We start from the raw sequence: 27,952 nt of genomic DNA, 5'->3' as shown, positions 1-27,952 counted from the left end.
TTTCATCAACAATCTGAATTGTGATTCTTAGTACTTTCTATCTTTATTTCTGCCATTCTGCTATTGTTATTGCATAATTATAAAGATGGAGTTTATTTAAAGTTTTTCTGTTTCATGGATTGTCATGAAATCAAAACTAAAGAATAGTCAAAGAATTCAATACTCAAAGAATGACATACTGAGACTTATCTTCTCTTTACATAAATTATCCTTCAGTCAGCAGATTTTATATGTTTTTTTATTATAGCTGTTTATTTACAAGATATATATATATATATGGGCAATTTTTCAGCATTGATAATTGCAAAACCCTTTGTTCCAATTTTTCTTCTCCTTTCCCTCACCCCTTCCCTGAAATGACAGGTTGACTAATACATGTAAAATATATTATAGTATAAGTTAAATGCAATATATGTATACATGTCCATATAATTATTTTGCTGTACAAAAAGAATTGGACTTTGAAATAGTGTACAATTAACCTGTGAAGGAAATCAAAAATGCAGGTGGACAAAAATAAAGGGATTGGGAATTTTATGTAGTGGTTCATAGTCATCTCCCAGAGTTCTTTCTCTAGGTGTAGCTGGTTCAATTCTTTACTGCTCTATTGGAACTGATTTGGTTCATCTCATTGTTGAAGAAGGCCATGTCAGGGCTGTACTAAAATTTGACTTGAAAATGGAACTTGTCCTCTAGTGGCAAATTAAAGTTTTTGAGATTGTAACTGGAAAAAAAATCTATGACAGTGTAAAATACTTCTTCTTACTTCTCTTATTATATGTCAGTTTTGATATAATTTATATAATATATATATATATATATATATATATATATATAATGATTGAGAATTTTCAAAATATTTGGAAAAAATGAATGTGAAAGATTATTTCCTGGGAGATACTTAGATGGACCGTACCTACTGAAATGGACAGAATTGTTCATCTTAAAAGACCAAAGAGGAAAGTCAATCTTCCTTTATATGCACTCAGCATATATTATTAAATGCTGACTGGCTTATATGTATAGTCCCTATCCCTATTCCTCACTGTGTCCAAAGCATTATGCTATCAATGTGCTATGTGAGAACTTAAAGCAATAACCTGCCACAGTCAGGTAGATTTTAGATATCCCCTTCTCTTCTAGGCCTCCTCTAGGGCATTTTAGTTTTGGCTGTTGGATGGGAGGAAAGCATGCTCTGTGGCAGAGTGTAAAAGGTCCAAGACTTGGACAGGGATCACATTTCAATAGCATTTTAAAGTTTTACAATACCCTTCTCTCCTCCCCCCCCCCATTCTACATAAAAATCTAATTTTACCCTCACAACGATCCTTAGCAATAGAAGCTTTTACTCTTATTTTACAAATTAGGAATCTGAGACTCTGAGATGAGTGACTTTCCCAGGCTCACATAATTCATACAGGTGAGTGGGATAAGATTTGAACACAAATAGTCTTTTTTTTTGATATAAATAATAGCTTTTTTTCAAAATACATATAAAAATAGTTTTCAATATTCAGCCTTGCAAAATCTTGTTGAATACAGATCTGTATTGACCCCCAAACTTCCAACTATTTTATATTCTCTCAGAATGGCTCCCAGTACTCAGAAAGGAGACTGAGCTTTTCTGATAATTAAAAAAAATAATTATTATGTATTTATTTTTAATATTCTTTTAATTTTTTTCAAATAAATAACAGCTGAGATCCTTAGTACTCTTCAGATATGACAATAATACTGGCAATACAACAGCCAGAGACAATATTTTTGAGACAAAGGAGAGATAGAACACATCTTGTTAAGAGCTTTTGACAGCAATGCAACTACTATCCTATTCAATCATAAGGGAATATTTAGTTTCTTATATATACAGGTTTGCTTTGTTGTTGTTGTTGTTGTTTTTTTATCTGAGTTGAGTGAATGTGATGAGAAATCCATCCAGGCTCAAAAAAATGAGCAAACTACTCACCATATTTCAGATTAATTTATATTCAAATCCCAAAGGAATCTTCAGGGTCATCCTGTATCTAAAGTTTTGTGGTTAATTCCTTTTTATTCTTAATGAATTGAGCAATACTAATTCAAAAAATGAGGATAGCTCCATCTGATTGGAGGTTGGTTCCTCTTCTCCATTTCTCAGGTTTCAAAAAACAGAACCAGAATAGATTTTTTAAAAATTGAGCAAATTTTATCAAGGGTTCAAATTTCTCAGACTGATTTTTATGGCTTTCCAAAAATCTGACCCAAATCTAACTATTTAATCTCATTTTCTCTCCAGTTAGGAAGAGCCTAATTTAAATCTAGCCTCAGATAGCTATTAGCTAAGGCACTCAACCTCTGTTTTGCTTTTCTTCACTATAAAATGCTAATAATAATAGATCCTACTTTCCATGGTTACTGTGAGGACAAAATGAGATAATATTTATAAAATTCTTTGCAAGCCTTAAAATGCTACATATAAATGATATTAGCTAGCATATTTTAAAAAGTAAATCATCCCATCTATGCAGAGAAGTCTTCCCAAAGTCTCAGCAACCAGGTTATTAAAAAATGTACAATAGCCTTCTTTGGATCTTGCTTTGTTTGTATTTTTTTTCTCAGTTATCAAAGAACAGCTATCTGTTTTCTTTGAAAAGATTTGTTGTTCTATGTTCAGCACAAAAGGGAAAAGCAAGAGAAAGAGAGCTGTGGATAATATAAATATACTGCTATGTTCTTCTCCTGTAGAGGATTGGAATACCCAGAAGGACCAAGCCATATCAATTGATGTAGTGAATTTTATTTTATTCATAAGCAAAGAAAATAAGATAAGATGAAAAATTTTATTTGAAAATATTTGAAAATAAAATTATATCTGCTTGAAATTAATGTTTTAAGCTATATTTGCATAGATAGGAGAAAAAAGAATTATTATCAAATAAATTTCATTGTTAATTGAAATGCCTGGATTTTTTAGTTTTAAAAAACAATTTAGAATTATGAAAAAGAATGAGCAGGATTTTTCATATGAATTTCACATTTGTCTTCTATCTTACTCTGAAGGCTCTTTTTGACTTTGCTTCATTAAAGTCCTACCTAATACCACATCTTTTACTGAGAAGCCTTCCCCAATTCCTTAATTCCCAGTACCTTCCCTTTGTTAATAATTTCCTATTACTCCTGCATGTAATTTACAAATTTGTTTGCATGGTTTCTTCTTTACATTGTAAGCTCCCTGAGGGGACTGTCTTTTTTTTTTTTTTTTAATTCCAGTGCTTAGTACAGTGCCAGTAGGTACTTAATAAATGTTCATTGACTGATTAACTGACCAAACTATAAAAATGGTCTGGTACTGAATAAAAACAATAACAATAGCAACAAAACACTATTTTGAGAAAGAGCTGTTCATGGCTTAAGATAATAGAAAAGTATATTATTTGTACTTAAGTTAATTTTGTTTTTGTATAATTTGTTCCAAATATATTAGTAAGTGAAATTAACTGATTTGTGTTTAAATAGAATACTAAGTTCTTAGTTATACCTGAAGTGATTGAAAACAGTGAAACAAAAACCCTTTTATTGAGTTGATATAAAATTGTCACTAAAATTTTCACTTTTTTGAATTGTTAGCTCTTTTCCTATTTGTTTCACTTAGGTAAACTTTTTGTTAATTTGATAAAATAGTTTTTAATTAATCTAATTGTTTTCATGCTGCTTATTTTTGATCTCAACAATTATAATAAGAAAGTAACTTCACTGTTTTGTAAGTCTTTAGTTAAGATTTATATCAGTTGTAGAAAAGTTCTAGTTGGCAGTTCCCAGATGGACTGGCCCATTTGAAAATAGATAGGTATCTGCATATGGCCCTTAGCACTACTGTATAAGTATTTGTGATAGCCTGATTTAATAAGTAAACTTTCTGAAAGCAAAGATACCACATTACATCTATGGACTACACTTGACTTCATCCCCTGTGGACTTTCAACAAGCATACAATGATAACAACTGATGCATTGAGTTATTGAATTATTTCTCTTGAATAAATTTGTTTAGATTTGATTCTGAAAAATAAAAGTTGTCTACTCTAGTAGATAATTTTGACCTCAAGGTGGATGCAAGATAATTTCACTCAATAATACTCAAACAACAAATTTTTTTTTCCTATCCTCTCAAAAGACATATATGCTTTTATTCTAAAGCCAATGTTTTGGCTAATCTTGGTAGCATATTCATGAAATTCCTGCTGCAAGGCTGGGAGGCTGTTTTTTAAATTCATGATTTTAGAGCTGCAATGAACTAAAGATGATTCAGTTTCTATAGGGCCAGGGGTCTGCCAGGTGCCTTAAGGAGGGAGGAATCAATCTAGGAGCAAAAGGGAGTAAGTTAAAGCTTCAGTGTTGAGCATTGTGATCTGACAATGAATGGCCACTGCACTTCTACCTTGGGTAAAATTTTTTTTACTGTGAATTAAACTAAAAACACAAGAGAAAATATAATGAACATAAAACTGAAAAAATTAAAGCATACTAAATGGTTCAGTATTTATTCATGATATGGTTTCAGGTTGGTTTAAAACATTAACAAAAAGCATATCATAATAGGAATACTTTAAAGCTTTGTATACTCTAATCTAAAAATGTGTTGGTATTTATATATTATAAATTAATGAGATTCACTAAAATTTATAAAACATTAATATTAATTTTATTATGCCCAATGTAAACCAGTAAATCATTCATTCTAGTGCATATGTGTATATGTTAAAAATTAAAATTAATTCTGAGATTGTAATAAAATATCAAAAGAAAGGATATTAATAAGATTCATACTTATACAGAGACTTTCAACTAATAAATTAATGTATTATTGACTTAGTAATCTAAAGATGATTTCTATGAAAACAAGAAACAATATTTCTGTCAATAATTTTTTTTATTTCTAGGTTAACTTCACTATATTACTGGTATTAGTAAGTACTAAATATATTCATTTCATTTTGATGGGATGATGTGATCTGGATGGGTTATTTCATTGGTATTACCAGGATGGTGATTTTCTTCACTCATGCAGATGGACAACTTGTCAATAATTTACATTCTTAGAGAGTTATCTAGGCCACTGAGAAATTAAATTAAATATTTTGACAGTTATGCAATATATGCAAAAGGGAGAACTAAAATCTAAGACTTCCTGACTGTAATACCAAATTAATTCTCTATATTTTTCAATTTATAACCTAGAGTTAACCATGAAGTCACCTGGGAGAAAATTCTAGTCTGAAGTATTTATATGAGTCTCATTTTTGATAACTTCTTTACTTTAGAGAATAATTTATGATCAGAGATATAGAGTCAAAGCTTTCCATTTTTACTACATTTGAGCAGTGGAAATTGCTGTCCTTTGTATTCCAATTGTTGCTCACCCAAGTTCAGTTCTCCCCTACAATATTCTTTCAGTCTTCAATGAGGCTTCCTTGTAAGTGTATGGTTCAAAACTAATTAGTATAAACTGCTTATTTAATGTATTGGATCAATTTTTGCTCTGTGTCTGGCAGACCTTCATGATCTAAGTCCCATTCTAATACATAATTTGACCACATAAGATGTTCTTGTCATCTGTCCTGCTACCACTTTCCCCTTTACCACCTGGATCAGTGACCCTTTGATGCAATTCAGATCCTATCCTCATACTTGGGATCAATCATTTAACTTTGGGACTGATCCTAGGAAAGAGTTGTTTTGGTAGTGGATTGGAGGTTAGGCCCTAGACTTAGCCTCATTTCATACAGATATCTCACCAAGAACATAGCCAGCATGAATACCTCATTATCTGCTCTGATGCTATATTCCTGCTTCAATATTTTCTATCTTTTCCTCAGAGAATAATATCGATATTAACACTGCTCCTAGAAAGAACACAGCAATCTCCTGCCCTAGAACTCTTCTCAGAATCCCTGTGACTAAGAATTTAGGCTTGGGATCCTTTCCCTAGCTATTTTTCCCATTTCCAACATATTCATCCATGGTAGCCAGTTCCTCCTGGATCTTTAGTTAACTCTCTTTTCTCCATCCCCTTTTCACTGGAAAGGCAGCAAGTGTTGTGGAAAATATTGGAAGATCCTGGTTTAAATCCTGTCTTTGATACTCATTACTCATATGACTTTGGGGGAGTCACTTAACTGCACAGGCCTTAGTTTTCTCATCTGTAAAGTAGTCTCTGAGGTTTCTTTCAATTCTAAACCTATGATTTCTCTGCAGCCTTTGTTCTATTGTTGACAAACTAATCTTCATATTAGACCACTTTCTCTCATGCTCCTTTCATGTTGCAATCATAAAAATATGGATCTTAGTAGAAGATACCACCATCATTTCCAGCATTAGATATGCCTTATCTCATCATAATGAGCCAAGAGGAACAGGAGGAATGAAATATTATTTTTGTTTCTCCTTCCTCTACCACCTTCAATCAATGACCTCTTTTGAGTTGTCCTTTATCTGGTTGTAGTACTTTAATCTAGATTTTATGGAGTAGCTAGGTAGTTCAGTGGATAGAGTGCCTGGCCTGGAATCTGGAAGACTCATCTTCCTGAGTTAAAATCTGGTCTCAGATACTTCCTAAATGTGTGACTCTGGGCAAATCACTTAACCTTGTTTCCCTTAGTGCCTCATCTGTAACGTGAACTTGATGGGGGGAATCCTGAAGCTGTCCTCTGACTTTGTCCCCAAGAGTTTTTGGGAAACTCTTGAGAAACTCTCCTTGACCTCTAAGAAACTCTCCTCTAGGACAGCCCCGCCTCAAGGAATCAAGATAAAGTGGATTCATTCTGTTATCTTGGTGGGACTAGCTACACCCTCTATTAAGTTGAGTCCAGGACCACTCCTACTTAGCCCAAACTTAAGTGGTCTCATTTAGCTGGAGATCTAGATTTGATATTTCTATGGACCTCAATTGAGCTGAAAATTGGCTCAGGACCACTCCCAGTAAGTGGTCTCATTCAACCAGAAATCTAGGCTTGGAGGCAGTAACAACATTGGAAATAATTTCTTTTAATTGAAATATCAGTCTCAGATTTCCTATTTAAAGGGCAATTTTGGGGGGGCTCATTTATTTGCAAAGGCCCAAAGGCGGTCTTTCTCTTTCTCTCCTTGGCATAGCTGTCTGCTAGGACCCTGCCCACTGTGAAGAGACTCCCTCTTCTCAGTATTAATACCCCTCTTTATCTCTCTGCCAGGATTTCTCTACACTTCTGTTTATCTCTCTGCCAGGACTTTGTCATTTGGAAGTCAATCTTCCTAGCAAAAGCTGACTTCTCAGAGCCAACAATAAACTTCTTTTGCCAGTCTGATTTATGGGTTTGTGAATTTTTTTTACAAAGGACCTGTACCGAACAGAAGTGGTCCCCACAACTCTCTGCCCTGCGCCTAACCTCATCAAACTGGAGAAGGAAATGGCAAACTACTCCAATATCTTAACCAAGAAAATTCCAAATGCTTTTACAAAGAGTTGAACATGGTTGAAAAAGGACTCAACAACAAAAACATAGGGCATATATTTCTATGTGCGCATGCTGCTAGGGAAGTCATACAACTGCCTTGAATTAATTTACTGAATTTGTGTTATCTAATTTCATATAGGCTGTTACTGCTGCACACCACTCCTTTTATTCTTTCTTGAATGATTTCATAAAATCCAACCAATAGCATCTGTTCCAAAATTTCTATTTTCTCCTTAAACCATTTTTTAATATTCCTCTCTTCACCTTTGCCTTTCTCCTCAGTACAACAGTGAAAAAATTTGAGATTCTAATAAACTTCTCAATTCATACATCTATTCACCCAAACTTGGATGATGATGTGACCCTCTTTGTGAGTGGTACATTTCTCTTGTCACCATGCCTTTTCACTTATTCTTTTTCTTTCCATAATATTAATTTTTTTTCTTATTCACTGCCCCTTTCCTAGTACTTACAAATATGTCCTGATCCCCCCTATCTTTAAGAAACTTTGACTTGTATCAACTATTTTTTTCAAGTCATTATCCAATATCTTTCCCCTCTTTCATAGCCAAATTCTTATTTTAAAAATCGTCTATTTTCATTACCAATTACATTAAGAAATGTTATAGATTTTGCAATATGGCATTTCTATTTTCAAACCCCAAACTCAAATCCCTATCGATAGTTTTATAGTATGATCTAGGGGATACTGAAAGCCTCTCCAACTCTAGCACATCTCCTTTATTGGCTTGCTAGAATTCTTTTCACTTCCCTGAGAAGTGGAGGAATAAATTAGGATGCTGACAGGGAGCAAAAACAATAATTGTTATGTCAGTCATAATTATTTCTGCCTTCCTTGTTTGGTAGTTGAAAACTATTGTTGCAAAATAAAAAGCTATTATTATTTAAGAGAGAAAGAGAGAGAGAGAAAGAAAGAGAAAGTGGGGGGAGAGCAGGGGTAGAGTGTTAGCCACTCCTCCCAATTTCTTCCTTTTTTCCATATATTTCTCTTCCCTGACTTTCCACTCTGAAGATTATCAAGACGTAATAGAACTACTCTCAGGTCTTGTAGATTCTGTCTATGAACCTTGAAGAAGACAGGATTCAGAGGAAAATATGTGTCATATCCCTATATTTAAATGTAAGTAGTTCAAATTATTTGTTCCATTATTATTCTTCATTCATTTTTGTCTTTTGATGTTTCTCTTTACTTTTATGTTTCAACTTCAGAGTTTTTCCACAATTCTTGTCTTTTTATTAGGACTGCTTAGAAATCATCTATTTCATTAAAAGTAAATTTACCATCTTTGTCCCCTCTCCCCCCCATAGCATTATATTCATTTTTGGGGAGTAAATTATTCTTGGCTATAAGTCTTGTCCTTTGCCTTCTGGATATTAAATTCAAAGTTTTTTGTTTCTTTGTAATGATGGCTGCTAAGTCATGTGCAATCCTTAGTATGGCTCCTTGGTACTTGAATTCTTCATTTTTGGCTGTTTATATTATATATTTTTTGGACCTGGAAGCTCTGTATTTTGGCTATGATGTTTCTGGAAGTTCCTTTTAGTAGGTGACTGGAATATAGTAATTTTTTTTTTTTTTTTAAAAGCTTAACCAAGTAACATTCAGTACCTATCAGCTTTCATTAAATATTAAAAATGACTCTGAAGAATCAGACATCAACTAGACCATGAAAAAATTACCACATTTATTTTAGTAGAAATTCTATTCAATTTTGAATTGAAGGATAATTCAAAACATACTAGTGTTATGCCACAGTTCTCTTTTATTGTCCTGACTCAGTCCTATCTTGGTTTCCCTAATTGTTCTGCTTCAGTTTATAATTGTTCTGCTCATTCTTGGGAAAGCACCCCTCCCTCTTTATCAGAATATTTGATAAAGATTAAAGATCTTATGTTTTAGAATATCAGAATGCCTCTCTCCATCCCAATCTTATCAAGATTCCTCTCTCTATTTCTGGGGTTTCTTCCCCCATTATGTCATCCCCTCTCCAATGGCTCACCCTACCAGGTCAGAGTCCCGTTCCCACTTTCAGGACCCTGACTCTGCCCCTGTCTTAGTCTACCCCCTGAGTCTGAGCTATGTGTATATAGGTCATTGAGAGCTCACATTGTTTGCTGGATTTTTGGAGATGATAGTCTCATTCAGCCCTGTGACCAAATCATGGATCCATTTGGTCCCAGTAAATCTCTTCCTTTTAAATAAATTATTAAATACTCTCTAAATATCTTGCCTCAGTTTCTCCAGCATTACACTAGCTCCCACTGTAAATTGGCAAAGTCTGTGACAAAGTCATGGAACTGAAGTCATGGAAAAAAGGTGAATCTAGGAAGATACACAGATTTTTCAATCTGGAAACCTTTTAAAATGATTGCCTAAATATTTGCTATTCTATCTAGCACATGAGGATTTGAAGAGAGAGCTGTTAAAGTTACTATCATGGTTTTTCCTTACTTCTTTGTAGGCTCCTCAATGAACTAAAAATTGTGGGGAGGGAATAGGCTAGCAGCTCCCATATTTACTGAAAGCCCCTGATTTTATATGAATAAAATATTAAAAAGTAACTCTTCTACAACAAAATACAAAATTGCCTCATATGTATAATTTGTAAATAACAGGAATATCATATTCCTATTTTATCTTTTGTGAATGTTTATTAAATGCAAATGTATCTATTTTGATATTCAATCTGAATCTAGATTTTAGAACAAATAGAAAACCTTTTGGAAAAAAGTCCCCTGGATGATCTTTTGTCTCCCTGCTCTCGTACTTCTTAGCAAAGTCCTTACAATATAACCATTATAGCCCTTTTTTGTGTTTTGTTGTACAGACTAAGGAGTAAATACATTTTAAATATGTTGTTGAATATCATATTGATGATGTTTGAGGTCCCTTTAAGATTCCTTTCTAATTGCCCAACCCATGGCTGACCTTGATTCACAAATCCTGGTCAAAGGCACCCTTTGAATATCCAGGCCCAGCCCCACTATCAGCTCAGCTTCCCCCAGCCTTCACCTGATCTGAGCTAACTGAAAAGCCCGTCAGAACTTGGAACGGCCCACAATCTTTTGGGTATAAAAGAAATGAGCAGGACCACCCTCTTGGCAGGAGCCCTCCCAGCCAACACATGGTATCCTTCTAGCCATGTAGGGGTTCCTGCTCGCCCAGTGGCCACCTTTGGCCTTGGCGTCTTTCTGACTTAACTTTACTTCCAAATTCCTACAATAAACCTTTTTATTTATTGATCTAGGTTTTCAGGCCTGTAAATTCATTTTACAGGGGACACTGAGCCTCATGGGATTATCTATGCCCCGAGAAATGGCGTTCCTCCTTTTCTTTCCCTCATTAATATCAGTTCCATGATTCCAAGTATATCATTTCATCTTTATCTGAAAAATATATATTATTCTATTTTAGGTGACAAGTAAAAATGGGTGTCATTTGACATCTATACTTAAGTATATCTGACTTTTAATTGACCTTTTGAATAATCAGTAATAACATTTAACCCATACATTATGTTATTTGGTTTGGAAAAGCACAGCCACTGCACTTTCTTTTCATTTTTTCACTGTTTCTATATACTTTTCACTAAGACAAAACTACAAAGATTGATATGAGGCTATCTTCCATGAACATTTCTCATCAAGGGTACACATTACATCATGTAGGCACATATACCTATAGCTATCTGGATCTATAAGACTTACTTCTTTGCTTTCTTCCAGATCTGATTCGCTGCTGAAGTCTTCTGTGTTTAAATTTTCAAAGTCAGATTCTCCAACAGCAATTGGTACTGTTACTGTGAGGCTGGGATTGTTTATGAATGACATGTAATCACTTTCATCAATTATGTATTTTTCCACACTGCTGCCTGTCCCTATTCCACTTGTAGTCCCATTGGCATCTTTCAGATAATCAAGATCTTTTCCTGCTTCTGTTGTGTGATTGGACATGCAGCTATCCTTCTTGTTATTCAGATCATCAAGTGGCTTGATTTCATCTAAAACCTTCTGTTTTCTGACAAAGGCCTGCTGAATGAATTCATATATTTTCCTTTTCACATAAGCTACTCCTCGATGCATTCGATCCACAGCAATCTGGAGGTTGTTCATTTCATTATCATCATCTGTAGCAGCAAGGTTGTCTGCACTAAATGAACTCAGGAGTAAGGCCAGAAACAGATTCAATACCTTTAAAAGATAAGAAATACATAAATTACAACTCTTTAAGATAAAGAAAAATAAATTATGACTATATGTTTTGAAAAATGAGGCAGAAATTACTGCTACTAATAAATACAATATATCAAGTGGATAGTGCAAATGTTATCATTTAATTTTTATAAATGAGAAAACTGAGGTTTAGAGAGATTAGTGGATATTTTTATATACAGACAGATGAGAAAGCCAGAGCCAGAAATTGAAAAAATTTTTTTTTTCTTTCTTAGTTTATCTTTTCTCTTCCCTCACAATGAATCTTAACAATTGAACAAGATGCATCATAATCTACTTGAATGAGTGGTGGGTTGGGTGTTATAAGCCCTGAATATTAGTTCTGATTCCAAATAATGACTTGTGAGACCTTTGATACTTGATAGGTTTGTGACGTACTGATTTTATTACTCTGTTTCAGGTGGCAAGTAATTGATTTTTCTTTCTTTCCTTTATCTGTGATTTAAGCTGTGTAAAGGATTCATGGTGAGGAATTTTCTTCTATCAATACATAGAAGTCATGGCTAATATCTTCTGCGCTTTTATTTTTTAAATTTAATTTTTTTTCTTTTTTGATATCTTTTTCTCTTTGAGATGTATTGAAACTTAATCATGTATATCTTTAAAATTGTTTTACCTTTAACACAGATTTATTCTGCCTGTATTTGAAACTGCTCTTCCTGACTTCATCTTCTTAAATACCATTTTGATTTCTTTAATTCCTGCATTAAGCAAGGAGATGCTGAGGTCCAAATTTGATGGTTTCATTGCCATTGATAATGACTATAGATTGATATAAAAATAGTAACCAAATTTATTCTTTTTAATTTCTATTTGGAATCCACATTCCAAATTTACTTATTCAGGATGGTAAAATTATCATAAATTATACTTATATATATATACATACTGATAAATTTTATATATGTATATATATATATATATATAATATGTTTATATATACTACATATATTTGAATGTCTGCATTTATCTCTTTCTCTCTGCATTTAATTGTAGCCTTCATGGGAGGGGGAGGGAAAAAAAGTAAAAGCCACACAGCAGAGAACAAAAGAGAACCTACAAAAAGCAAAGAAAAGCTGTACATCTTTGAAAACAATGTGTAATATTTATTACATAAGTTTTCTTTAATTAGAAATTTATTGTTTTATATTGAATACTTTCTCATATTCTGCTGTGTATATGGAAAATTCTTATTTTGTACTTAAGTTAAAATAAATTTAAAAGCTAAAAAATTATACTGCATGGAGCATTATCTCAGAGCAACTGTTGCCCACAATTACTTATTAACACTAATCCATTAACAATTTAAAACAAGAATTTTTATAGATGTCACTCTACCAAATAATCTCCAAGTTACCTAGAACAAAGAGCTTCCAAAATACAGGCCTAGCAAAAGAAGCCAAAATTGTGCGGGTAGAGGATGAGGTTCTCATGATCTTGTCCTGGTATTGACTAAGAATATTCTTACTAAGTCTACAGAAAATGAATTTACATCCTCATGCTTTTATTCATCTACAAAAAGGGTGCCATCTGTGCCACAATCTGTAGAATAGCAAACATAAAAGAATAAGACAGAATATTAATTTATCCCAGGATCCTCTCTCTGAACTTTATCAAGATAAGAAAATTGAGATGATAATATACATATTATCATCTCAATTTTCTTATATTTGTATAATTATTTATATTTATATTTTTATAATTCTTATATTTGTATACTTATATTTGTATAATTCTGTAAAGTTTATTAAGTGCTTTCCATAAAACTTCAAAAATCTTGGGGTTATCCTGTCAGATAAAGACCAGCAGTGCCAATCCAAAGTCTCTTTTGCAGAAACTAGGGAGTTATTAGCATGAATTGACACCAGTTCTCCGTTTCAGATTTCTCATTCCCTTTTACCTATGCAAGGTTCAGTTTGATCCAGATTAGACCACTATAAAAAGTGACTTGATCTAAGAAAAGTACCTCACCTGTTCCAAGGCCCCAGCAAGATTAATCTAATTTCATCAGGGGCTCCAAAAGCTGAATCTATTTCTGCCTTCTTTGCTGACTTAGTATTATAAGCATGGCCTCTAAATAAAACTGGCTTTCTTTATTGTCATATTGTGTGCTTCATGTTTTCTTATTCTTCATTACAATAGATCTCAAAGGCCACCTAGTGAAAACCATATATGAACATACCTAATAAGCAGTCATTTAGCCTTTATTTAAGGACTTCCATTAAGGAAAAAACCCTCTATTTCTAAAGGAAATCCATTCTACTTTTGAATAATTCATTTTGTAGAAAGATTTTCTAAAGGTAAACCTAAATTTTTCTTTTCAACTTCCATACATTTTGCTTAAATCTACCCTCTGGAACTAATCAGAACAATTCTGATCTGTTTTTCCCATGACAGCTCTTCAAATGCTTCAAGTTTTTCAATGCAGCTATTGTGTTCTCCTTATGTCTTTTCTTTTTCAGTCAATACATTCCCATTCCATCAACCATTCTCATTTGGCATAAATTTAAGGCCATTCACCATTTTGGGTATCATCTTTTAAATGCTTTCCAATTTATTCATGCCTTTCCTAAATTGTCAGCTAGTCAACAAACACTCACTAAGCATTGAGTGTTTCAAGCACTGTGCTATGGGCTGGGAAATCAAAGAAAGGAATAAATAGTTCCTTTGCTTAAGGGATTTATATCCCTTAATATAGGTAAATGCAATATAAATGCAGAGTAGAAGGAAGTTTATCACAATGAGGAAGATACTAGGCACTATCTGGGGTTAACATTTTTCAATGTCTTAAAGGATGCCAGAGAAACAAAGACATAGAAAGAAGGAGGGAGAAAACTTTAGGCAATGGGGACAACCAGTGAATAGACACTGAAATGGTGAATGAAGTGTTATATGTAAGGAATAGCAAATAGGTCAGTATAGTTTGATGGGAGAAAGTGAAAAAGGAATTGAAGTAAAAGAAATCTAAAAATATAAAAGGTCACACAATGAAAAATCTTAAATATAGATAGAGAACTTTATATTTGGTCACAGAAGTAACTGGTGAACTACTGACAATTGTTGAATAGCAACTGGTCTGTTTAGGAGACAAAATGAAGTTGTGAATAGGATAATAGATTTGGAGTCAGAAAGATCTGGGTTCAATTCCTGTGTCAACACTTGGAAGCTATATGAAGTTGGCAAGTAACTTACTAGCCCTGTACCTCAGTTTCTTTATATGTAAAATGAGTGTGGTACTCAAAAGTCTCTAATATCCCTTTTAGCTCTAATTCTATGACTATGGGGGAGGATTAACATGATGAGATCTATACTGTATATTATTATTATTTTCAATAATAGCTTTTTATTTTCAAAATACATGCAAAGATAGTTTTCAACCATTCACCCTTGCAAAATCTTGTGTTTCAAAATTTTCTCCCTCCCTTCCCCTGACCCCTCTCCCCTAGACAACAAGTAATGCAGTATATGTTAAACATGTGTAATTCCTCTATACATATTTCCACATATATCATGCAGCATAAGAAAAATCAACAGATCTATACTTTAGAAAAGTCATTCTGGCAGGTGAGTAGATAATGTATCACAATGGAAATAGACAAGTTAGGGAGAACAATTTGAAGGTTATTGTAATAGTCCATGGTACAGTTGATGGAGGCCTGTGGCAGAGTGGTTGCTGTATGAATAGAGAAGAGACATAAAAAAGGCATATTGTGAATGTAGAAACCACAAGACTGGCTATCTGGGGTGAATAAGCATGAGGAATTAAGGATGAAATTTAGGTTGAGAACCTAGTGTATCTGAGAAGTAAAGAAATAAGTATTTGTTAACTGAATAGTATATTCTAGGTGCTCTGCTAGGTATTTTATAAATGCTACTTTATTTAATCATCACAATAATCCTGAGAGGTAAATGCTATTATTACTCTTGTTTTACAGTTAAAGAAACTGAAGCAAATGTCACTTTAATTGTCATATAGATGCAACAGATGCCTAAGGTCACATAGCTAGAAAGTAGAAAATAGTGGGATCTTCAATAATTACAGAGAAGTTTGAAAGAAGGGTATTTGGACAGAAAGATAATAAATTAGAAATTTTGAATTTCATATGCATAGTGATCATATAGCTTGAATTGTCCAAAAGTTAGTTGTCATTGAAGGACTGTAGTTCAAGAGAGATTAGGACTACATGTGTAAATCTTGGAATTAAATAGTTGAACTCAATTGACCTTATGAAAAAACCAAATCATAACATATGAATGAATAAGAGAAGAGGACTCAGGGTAAAGTCTTGGGGGACATCCACAGTTAATATATATGACATAGAGGAAAATTCAGTAAAGAAAATTGAGGAGGAACCTTAAGAAAGGGAGGAGGAGAATCATGAGAAAGCAGTATCATGAAAATCTAGAGAGAAAAGAGAATATCCAGAAGGGATAAAAAGCAATCAACAGTATTAAATGTTGCAGAAAAATCAAGAAAGCTATGAACTTTAAAAAAAGCTGTTCAATTTCACAATTAAGAGATAATTGATTATTTTGGAGAGGATGATTTCAATTGAATTTTGATATTGAAAGCCAGATTTCAGAAGATTTAGAAAAAAGCAAGGGAAAAGGGACTAGAGGCACCAAATGTGGAAGGCTTTCTTAAAGAATTTGGTCAAAAAGGTTAGGAAACATAAAGAGCAGCATTTAGCAGAGATGTCAGATTAAGTGAGGGTTTTTGTTTTAAGCATGAGAAGCATGTGTGTTCATAGATAAGATGAAAGAGTCCAATAAATATTGAAGATTTGAATATTTAGTTTCCCCCAACTCTTCCACAAAGATCCAAAACCTAAACCAGACCAAGTCTTAATTGGGAAATCTAAAAAAATATCATTGTGAGTCATTTTTTTCCCAGCCCAAAGAAGAAGAGGTAGATTGACAGAGAGTTCTGTAGATACTGGTATTGATTTAACTGGGAAAGTCCTGATGGAGTGTTAAAATGAAAACACTGAAGGAGGGCTAAGAACAATCCTAGACTCAAAAAGAGGCTCTTTACCTTATTCAAAAAAAGGTTCCAGCTGACAGTTCTCATTAGGTCACAGACTAGGGTGTCTGTGGGAACCTTTACCTAGGGTGATATTTCGGGGTGAATAGTGCTTTAGGGTGGATATTAAGCAAGAAACAAGTTCAGAAGCAATCAGGAATTGAGTGACTCTGACCTCTGAAAGAAAGCAGAGCAGATCCCACTCTAGTCTAAACTCTGCAGTGAAATTCAACCAAGACAAAAAATCCAAACCAAAGGGGATCCTGCAGTTATGTCATTTTAAAACATTAGAACTTTCCAGCTAGCTGATAATGTCTAAGGCCAGCAGCAATGTATTGGAACTCTAACTAGAAGAAGACCCATAGGGTAGTGCTCATACCTAAATTCAGTACAGGGGTTTGCAGAACTCAGACTAGAAGCGCACTTCTTAAACTTTCACTTGAATCAGCTACTTTGGGATCATTAAAAGCATCTAGGTTCCTAGGATAAGTTTCTTTGTTATCTTAGAACATAACATAATAGTACCCCAAGAAAGTCACACAGGACATCAGTAGATAAAAAGCTTAGCCTATATATTCCTTATAGAAGTTCATAGAGTTCAGATCTAAAATGAAATACAGGAAGTTAGTTCAAAGAATAAGCAAAGGAAAAAAGACTCCCACCAAAAAGTGATTTTGGTCACAGTTGTAATCAAGATAAGCAGAAAAAAAGAATCAAATTTCCAAAAGTAAACATAGATTGAAAACATGTTAAATTCGAATTCCTAGAAGAAATGAAGAGATCCACCACTGAGTTCTATAAAAAAATTCCAAAGCTAAAACTTCCAGTGTTGTAACAGTTCCCTTTCATTGTCCTGCCTCGATTTCCCTAAATTGTTCTGCCTCAATTCTCCTGGTTGCAACACCATCCCTCTCTCTTAATCATTAGGACTGATATAACTTAGGTCTGGCTACTCTAAGATTATAAACTCTAAAAGTTTAATCCAGATAAGAAGAACGACCTTCTACCTTACATCATGATTTCACACCTTCCCAACATATCAGAATGTCCGGTGCCTCCCCCCCATTCTGCCATTGTTCTTCTTAGTCCTAAATTATCAAGAATTTATGGTCCTACCCTCCCCCCCCCAGCCTGTCAGAACTAGATTGATGGTCCCTTCTTGAAGATTCCTGCTCACCAGAGTTTGGACTCTACCCCCCTGCCTTGGACATAGCTTAAGAGCCACGTGTATATGTATATGTATATATATATATATATTTCATGGTAACCTTACATTGGCTGTTGCATGCTTTGAGACATCAGCTCTGGGGGCAACATGTCCCCAGCAAAATCTCTCCCTCTCAAATAAAATATTGAAAAACTCTCTAATCTCTATCTTGCCTCAGCTTCTCCAGCATTACACCAGGAACATTATAACAAAAATCCAGAGATCAAAGTCAAAGAAAAAAATCTAGAAAGGAAGAATATAAGTATCTAGTAGTCCTAGTCAAAAGCATACAAGATTTAGCGCCCAGTATTATGAAAAAGTAAAAATTTTGGATTATGATACTCCAAAATATAAAAGATATAGGTTCATAACCAAGAATAACTTGCCTGGAAAAATCTGAATATAATCCTAAAGTGGTGGTAAATTGAATATTTTCACTGTAATCCTGATGAAAAGACCAAATCTGTGTAAAAGCTTTGAAATGTAAAGAGAAGTAAACATGAGTTTACATAATAAGGGTCTAACTAAGAATAAACTGTTTATATTGTAATACGGGAAATGATATATGTGTCCCCTTAGATCTCATGATAATATAGTCATGGATTATGAGAAAATTTAATAAGATAGAGCACCAAAAGGGTGGTTTTGTTATGTTTTAATAAAAAAAAGGAAAACATGAGGAAGAGGGAGGATAATCAGCCCAAATAATCATGGTTTGTAAGTAGATAACAATGAAAACAAAGAAAAATGGATAGGGGAATGCAGAAATACTTGTTATCATGTTTTTGTTTGAAATGGTCAAAGGAGGGAAACACATATTTGGGAACATAAAAATATATTTAATTCAATGGGGAAACAAAAAAGAAAGGAAGATTAAAGGAATGGCTACTGTATTCCAGGCACTCTGCTAAGCACTTTAAAAGCAAAACAAATTTCTCATTTGAGCCTCTTAACAATTCTGTGAGAAAGGTGATATTATTATTCCCACTTTACATTTGAAGAAACAGAGGTAAACAGCAGTCAAATTACTTGGCCAGGGTCACACAGGTCTAAAGCCTAATTTGGATTCAGGTCATTTCTTGACTCCAAAAGAAGCACTTCATTCACTACACTACCTTGCTCCCTCAAATGGAACAAAATCTATGATATTGGAGTTGAAACATTTGAGAACTCTGATTCTGATTGGATTCAATGACTAACTTCAATTCCAAAAGTCTGATGATGAAACATGCTATAAAAGGGTGAGGGACTTAGAACACAAAACATAACATACATTTTTGGATATGACCAATATGACAATTTGTTATGCTTGAACATATATATGTTACAAGAGGTATGTAGTTATGCTTTTTCTATTTTTAAGTGGGATAGAATGACAGAAGAAAGGAAAAATTCATATCTGTTAATTGATTAAAATTAAATAAAACAAGATTAGAGGAAAAAGTAGATGTGATTATGGGGGAAATCTGGAGATAAGAGAACATGGTATAAATGGCTTTTTTTTTTTTTTTTTTTGGTAAAGAAACATCTTCCCCCACTCCCCATGGTATTTTATTTTTTTTCCAATTACATATAAAAATAATTTTCAATATTAATTTATATAAGATTTTTTTTTAGTTCTGATATTTTTCTCCTTTCCCTTCCCCCCTCCTCAACAGTAAGCAATATGATATAGGTTTTATATGTCCATCATATTAAATATATTTCCACTTTAGTTATGTTGCAAAAGAAGAAGCAGAATAAAAGGGAAAAAGAAAAAAAACAACAAAAAGTTGAAAATAGTATGCTTCAGTATGTATTCAGATTCCATAGTTCTTTCTCTAGATGTAGATAGCATTTCCCCTCATGAGTCTTTAAGGAACTGTCTTATATCATTGTGTTCCTGAGGATAGCTAAGTCTGTCAAAGTTGATCATTATCCAATGTTGTGTTACTATGTACAATGTTGGCCTGGTTCTTCTCACTTCATTCATCATCAGTTTATGTTAAGCCTTTCCACATTTTTTTTTCCTGAAATTTGCTTGTACATCATTTCTTATAGCACAATAGTATTCCATTACAGTAATGTACCACAATTTGTTTAGCCAGTTCCCCAGTCGATGACCAACTCAACTTCCAAATCTTTGACACCACAAAAAAAGCTGCTATAAATATTTTGTATATGTGGGTTCTTTCCTCATTTTCTTATGATCTTTTTTAGGATATGTAGTGGTATTACTAAATCAAAAGGTATGCACAGTTTTAGAGCCTTTTGGGCATACTTCCAAATTGTTCTCCAGAATGGGAGTACTACTTATAACTTCCACCAACTATACATTAGTGTTGCATTTTTTAGTACAACTTCTCCAACATTTAAAATTGTTCTTATTTGTGATATTAGCCATTCTGATATGTGTGATGTGATATCCAGTTATTTTAATTTCTATTCCTCTACTCATTAGTGACTTAGAATATTTTTCATATGATTCTAGATAGCTTTAATTTCTTCATCTGAAAACTGCATATTTATATCCATTGACCATTTATCAATTGGAGAGAAGGGACAATTTTTTTTTCCCGAGACAGACCTAGAGGAGAAATTAGAGAAAGACCACTTAGCAATGTGACAGGCATTCTAGCTGCCTGTGGGATTTAGAGTCAAGAAAACTATCTATGTCTGTCTCAGACATATTAGCTATGTGATCCTGGACAAGTTAATCTCTCAACTTTCCTCATCAGTAAAATGGGGATAATAATAGTAGCTGTCTCACAGTGTTGTGAGGATCAAATGAGTTGACATATGTAAAATGTTTTGTAAACCTTAAAGCACTATATAAATACTAGATATAATTGATTATAGTCATGTGATACTAGGAAGAAGAAATTCTTGGTGAATTGCCTCCATTTTTCCTTGAAACACAGAGTGATGTACTCATCTGAGAGGCTTTCTCCCTGTTTCTCCTATCCTCTCCCCAAGACAGAAAGCAGGGTTATAATGTACAATCAAATTAAATATATTTACACATTAGTCATGTTGTAAAAGAAGAATCAGAATAAAATGGAAAAACAACAAGAAAGGAGGTTTAATGAGAGATAAAAAGGTTTGGAAAAATCATAATGGAGAATGAGTTAGTGTATCTTTCAGGGAGAAGTAGGATATTGACTCGCTGCAGTAAAGACTCAGTTGTGATTAGGAAACATAAATTTACAATGGACCCAATCAATAGGTTTTGAAATTTTGTCTAACTTCTTTCTATATTGTATGAATAGGAACAAAGAAGGTAGATGGTAGTATTAATTCAGGGTTAAAGTTTGAGAAGGTCAAAGGGGCAAAGTCTCAAAGGACAGAGATTAGTATAGAGTTGAACTAGTTCCTCAATTTATCAAGAAAGGGAAGATAGAGGGTGAGAATAGTGTTGAAAAGAATTGAGAGGTGGAGGAATTGGAGGTCATAATGAAGATAGCTATCAGTACTGGAGGTCATAAGACATAGGGAAAGATGAAATGACAAAATATAATGATATGACATACTTTAAGAGTTCATTACATATGCAACTTTTGTGGAACATGGCAAGATCATGTATATACCCATCTTTGTTTATAGCTAAGATGTAATGGAGAAGTAGGTCATAGGAATTGAGTACTTGAAGGAGCATATATGCTAAAATCTTCTATTATGAGAACAAGAATTGTGGTAGATAAAAATGCTGTGATCCAGTCATTGAAATCGTTGTAGAAGGGTAAGAATGTTCTTGGTTAGATGAGGGAGATTGAAAATGGGGAGGGATGGATAGGTACCAGAATCTCAAATGAATCATACATTTGAAAAGTGTGAATCTCAAAAGTAAAGAAAATGCTGAGTGACAGAGATAGAAGCTGAAAGTTATAATTGGGTTCAAGGAGTGTTTTGACTTTCTCAACACAATGTTAGGTGATAAGAATATATGGAAAAAAAAAAACAAACATAGTTACTAAAGGAAAGAATGGTGAGGGAAACCTATCATCAAGAGGGAGCCAAAATTCAGTGAATACCAGAAGATAGAAGGAATGAGAAAGCAAGAGGTTTAAGATCAAAGAAATCTGTTGATTTTGGAGCAGGCAATCCTGAGGGCATACTGGAGGGGATGGGAAGATCTGGATTGGGGTAAGAGTTTAAAATGAATAGGTTTAAGAAGAAGAATGTTTAGGGATAGATAATGGGATTCAAGTATGAGCTGCCAGGATTTCAGGAACACTGTGATAGGTAGAATATGAGAGAATGGGACTGTATTGGCATTAGAAAATGAATTCAAGAAAAATGGTTTGAGAGAGGCAGGTAATTAGGTTATTCAAGATAGAGAAATGTTCTTTGAGGCCCTAGGAAACCAGGCTCACAGAAGATAAGATCTGGTGGAGTTATGACTAGGAAAGTCCAGAACTAAACCCAATAATCCAGACTGTTCTGACAAGGATAGAGTAAATAATGTTATGATTATCATCCCCTTTTAAAATACTATGCCTGTTTTTAATTCAGCTTTAAAATTGTATTATATTATGTGATTCATACTGAGCTCACAAGCATTAAAGCTTTTAGATTTTTCTCATATGAATTGTAAACCCGATTTCTCTTCAATCTTATACTTGTGAAAATATTTTTTACTAAAATTTGATTTTAAGTTATTCTCTATTAAATTTCATTTTATGGAGGATTCTGAGAAGATGGCAGATAAACAAAAAAATTTCACATTCTTCAGATTTCCCCCACAAACAGAACAGATTTGTGCCTCAGAGCAAACATAGACTGGTGAAAAACAAAGAAGATTTGGGGCAGAATAGGGATTCTTCTGGGACAACCCAATAAGACTAAATGAAAGACTTCAAGCTCAACATTTAACCCATATGATGTGTAAACAACTCCAAGCTAGCTCTGCAGAAATAGCAAGTGGGGAGCCCTGGGGCTGCTAACTGGTTTCTACTAGAGCCGCAGCCCAAATCACAGGAACTTTCACCTCCCAGATAGCAAGGGTTGTCAGAAGTCAGGGAGCCCTGGAAGACAGAGAATCTCTGCTGCTGGGGAATGCTGAAGACCAGCTGTGCTGCAGAGTCACTGCCTTGGGCTAGAAGGAACCAGCACACCTTGAAAATGCAAAATCAGTGGGGAAGTGATACTGGTTGCAGGCATTTGTAGGAGACTGGCACTTTTGGTTTGAGGTTCCAGGTCAAAGAGGAGAGATAAGTGAAGCCAGAGACACCCCCCTCCCCACCTCAGGATTAGAGGTACTGACACCGATAGTTCTCATTTTTAAAAATGCAGAGGCAAAGAAGAAAGAACCCCACCATAGAAACTTACTATAGGAATAGGGAAGACTTGAATTCATCTTCAGAGTATGATAATGAAGTAAAAAAATAGTCTCTTTTACTCCAAAGAGTAACATTAAACTGTTACCTGCCCAGATAGAATGTAAAGAGCTCAGAAAAAAACTTCAAAAAAAAAAAATCAAATGAGACTGAAGAAAAACTAAAAACTAAAAAAAAGGAGCCATGCAAGAAAAACAAGATTATGAAAAAAAGTTTACCAACTAGAAGATACAGAGTCTTGAAGAAGAAAATAGTTTTTGAAAATTAGAATTGGACAAGAGTAAGATGGTGAAACTATAAGACTCCAAGAAATGACAAAACAAATCTAAAGAATGAAAAAATAGAACAGAATGTGAAATATTGTATAAGAAAAACACAAGATCTGAAGAAGCGATCAAGAAGAGAAAATATAAAAATAATTGGACTACATGAAAACTGTGGAAAAAAAGAACCTTGACACAATAATGTAAGAAATAATCAAAGAAAATTGCTCTTTGATAGTGATAGAGTGATAGAACATGAGGGGAAAGTACAAATAGAATAGAAAACATCCACTGTTCACCACTTCAAAGAGTTCCTATGTGGAAGACACATAAAAAGATTGTTGCCAAATTTCAAAACCACTAGGTCAAAGAGAAAATTCTGCAAGAAACAAGAAAAAGCAATTCAAATATGCTGGAACTACAATTAGAATTGCACAGGATTTATCCACAGCCATAATAAAAGACTGTAGGCAGTAGAATAAAATATACTAGCAATCAAAAGAACTACATCTATGGCCAAAAATATCATATTCATCAAAACTAACTATAATATTGAATTTTTAAAATGGACATTCAATGAAACTGCATTTTTCAGGACTTTCTCTCATCTAAACCCAAACTTAGTAGAAAATTTAACATAAGACCCAACATCAAAGGTTAATTTCAAGGGGCTCAACATAGACGAACTGTGTTTTTTGCATTCATATAATATATATATATATATATATGTATATATATATATATATATATATATATATATATATATATATATATATATATATATATATATATATATATATATATATATATGAAATATAGGATAAAGTAGAGTATAAGAGGTTTTGCAGAGTTATGGCAATGGCACAAGGTGGATAGATCAATGGGAAAGAGATAAAGTGGGAGAAGGGTGGCATGGGATCAAAATGGGGTACCAAAGATGTTTCGATTAAGTGGAGTGGAATAAATTACGTAGATTAATGGAACTGGAATAAAGAAGAAAAGAAAAGAGTTGGGGGAGAAAATAAGGGACGGACCTATGGATGGGGGGAGGTTAAGTAATAGCAAGTTAAGTTAAGGAGTAGAATTAAAGAATTGACCTCAATGTCATATTTAAAGATTCAATCAAGAAAGAAAGTTATATTATATGGCAGCCATATTAATATTGTTTTAGATACATTTTACATATGTGTAAATTTATCTGTATGTATAAATTTATTATGTATAGATGTGTGTGATGGATGAATGTGTATATATATGTATCTATAGAGATTTATGCATGTATGTGTGAATATATCTATGTGTGTATATCTATCTATCTATATTAGTGCTTAATTGTTGCCTACTTGGGGGATGTGGGGAGGATGAAAGGGGAAAAAAGAATAAAGTAAATAGTACACAGCAGAAAAAAAAAAGAATAACTTATTAGGAAGCAAAGATGAACAGTTATGAATATAATCTCTTCTATCACATAAGCTTTCTTTACAAAGAAATTTAATGTTACATATTTTGAATCCTCCTTGTTAGGTATAGTACAATTTTTTAAAACATTTACCTTTTTTGCCTTTCTTTTTCCATTTTTTTTAATTTTGTATTTAGTTTCAAATAAATATTGACAAATTTTAAAAAATCACTTTATTAGGTCTGCCTCTGTATCTTGACCTTTAAAGCCTTGTAAAGGTTAAAAAGTCTCTAAGAGCAAGGAATGCAACTCAAGGCATGTGGGAGGACCTGAGGGATGAGAGCTACCAAGGCGCAGGTAAATTCTGCTAGGAGTTGGGGCACAGCCCCAAGAGGCAGTGTCTGACCCCAGGTACCATGTCTCCCTCCAAGTTGATAACTTTTTGGTTTAAGTTCACATAATTGCTCTATTATTAAGCCTACACAACTCTTTATTGATTTATTATTATTATTATATTTTTTTTTACAAAACTCTAATTCATCAAAAGCTTTCCTAAAATGTAAGTAAATTAATCTAAAGTATTCTCCTGATCTATTAATCTAGCAACCTTGCTCAAAAATAAATGCATTTAGTCTGGTGTGGCCTGATCTTACTTTCTCTTTCTCTAGATATTCACAATCTCTTTAAGAATATGTCCAAGACTTTGTCAGGAATCTAAATAAAACACACTGGCTTGTAGTTTGCAGACTCCATTCTCTTCTCTCTCTTTTTTTTTTAAAGATAAAAACAGTATTTGCCCTTTTTTAATCCTATGGTCTCAATCCTATTCTCTCTGATTTTTCTATAGTCATGAAAAATATTAATAGCCACCAATTCTTTTAGCATTCAAAGACATTCATAAAGATCTGGTGACTTGAGCTCAGTAAGTGGAACTAGATGATTTGTTACTATTTGTGACTTATTTTGATCATTAACTCCCTTTTAGCAATTTTATTTTTGGTTCAAGAGATATCTGTTGAGAGAGGCAGGTGATTCAAGATAGTGCTATTGTGTCCTGTGAGGCCCTAGAAAACCAGGCTTACATCAGATAAGACCTGGTGGCATTATAACCACTTTTTGTCTCCTTTTCTAGATGATTTCACAGTCAGTCTTCTGCAATCCTCTGAAATTACTTGCAGATGAACATTGTGTCTCATCTCTTTAGTAAAATTAGATCAAATGATTTCTGGCTCAGGCAGTTTCTTTACTCTTTTAGATTCTTTGACATAGCAACTGGCTTATAATCAACTAAATTTTTTCTTTTAAACAAATGTATGATCTTATTGCTAATCAATTCATTAAACATTCCCAAGTTAGTTTCCCAGTTGCTAAAAAAAGACCTTTTTTTCTTCTTCTTCAAAATGTAGGCTTAAAGGATTTTATGGGAGAAAAAGATATACATGTAAATATATATATATATATCTGTGTGTATATATGTTTATACATATATATGCTTACACATATTATATAGCTTTAAATTGATGTTAAAACTTTAAACTATAATAACCCTGTTGGGATACTGCATATATATTTAACAATAAAGCCAGGAAATAATAAAGCATATAATTTGGCTAAAAACAATTACAAATCTTGTTTGTGCTATTCAAAAATTATGATTAGGAACATGCTAAGGATAACTTAGGAATTCAATCTTAAATTAATGCTAATTGAGACATTTGGACTCATTTCCCCAATTTTCTATTTTTTTAAAAAAATTCTTTCTTATAGTCTGTCAGTTTCTGCTAAAATGGCTACTTATGAAAAGAATTTCATTATTACTATTTTTGTGAGTATTGGGTATGCTAGTGTATGTTCTTTTGCTTTGGTTTACTATATATTATGTAATTTTGTACAGCAAACAGAAATAACCCAAATTCACATTAGAGAGTTGGAAAGGATTGATCATTGACTCCATTAGTATATCTCTAGAAGAATTAGTCTTCCTTAGTTTTGACATATAGCTAGAGGACTCACTAACCTAGAGCTGTCTAATATATCTGCCATAGGGCACAAAATGAGGAGAGAGAGAGAGATAAAGAGAGAGAGAGAGAGAGAGAGAGAGAGAGAGAGAGAGAGAGAGAGAGAGAGAGAGAGTGTGTGTGTGTGTGTGTTAGGGTTCTTATTCTATATGTTTGGATTCTGGTGATGAGAAGAGATTCTATCTAGCAGTTTTGGGGTCTGAGACAATCCATTTGTGGTGGGAGGTATATAGACATTTTCCCATTCCTATGACTAGAAACCTTGGGATAACTTGAGCTGAAATTTTTTGCTAAAGGGGTTAGGATGGAGAAAATGGCAGAATAACTACCTTGGGACATGGCATAGGAAAGTGAAAGTGATGCCTGACTCCTTTAAATATTGGCTTTTCCCCACTTCTGCTCAAGATAATACTCTTCCATTATATAACTTATGCTCTGCTTCTAACCCTGGAGTGGAGGGGTTAGTATAGTGCAGTAGAAAGGGCTTTGGATTTGGAATAGAAGGGTCTGCTTTTGAATTCCAGCTTTGCTATTTTCTTTGTGATCTTGGCCAAATCAGATTACTACAATGTTGTTGAGCATAAACTGTTATTGAATATCATTATACTAACCTATTTTTTGATGGTAGGACAATGAAAAAGCCCTGACTTAATTTTTTTTTCTCATGAATATCCAAAAATTACTTTTAAAAAGCTTATTATTCATGAGTGCTATTTCCTATATCATATTATCTTGTATTATACTATGTATATTTTATTCATTCCATCAGAATGTAAGCTTCTCAAGGACAGAAACTATTTTTGATTTCCATATTTGTATTCCCAGGACCAGCACAGGGTCCTGCACACAGTAGGTTTTAAATAAATTATAGCATTTCAGATTTGGAAAGAATCTCATTGGTCATCTAGTTCAATTTATATTTGGAAAAAAAATCCTATCTATAACGTACCTAACAAATGGTTAGCCATTTTTTTTAAGCCAGGTATTCCTAAAAGGCATTCA

General features: G+C 33.5%; 1 protein-coding gene across 1 annotated transcript in view; it reads right to left on the bottom strand.

Moving 5' to 3' along the window:
* Positions 1–27,952, bottom strand: part of LOC141562903 (sodium channel protein type 1 subunit alpha-like) — a 195,949-nt gene that overhangs the window by 49,648 nt on the left and 118,349 nt on the right. The window contains exon 18 of the mRNA XM_074303211.1: positions 11,201–11,683. Coding sequence (XP_074159312.1) covers positions 11,201–11,683 — 483 coding nt within the window. The remainder of the gene's footprint in view (positions 1–11,200; positions 11,684–27,952) is intronic.

Source organism: Sminthopsis crassicaudata, chromosome 3, assembly GCF_048593235.1.
Source record: "Sminthopsis crassicaudata isolate SCR6 chromosome 3, ASM4859323v1, whole genome shotgun sequence".
Taxonomy (NCBI): Eukaryota; Metazoa; Chordata; class Mammalia; order Dasyuromorphia; family Dasyuridae; genus Sminthopsis; species Sminthopsis crassicaudata.
This window is presented reverse-complemented; position numbering and strand designations above follow the sequence as displayed.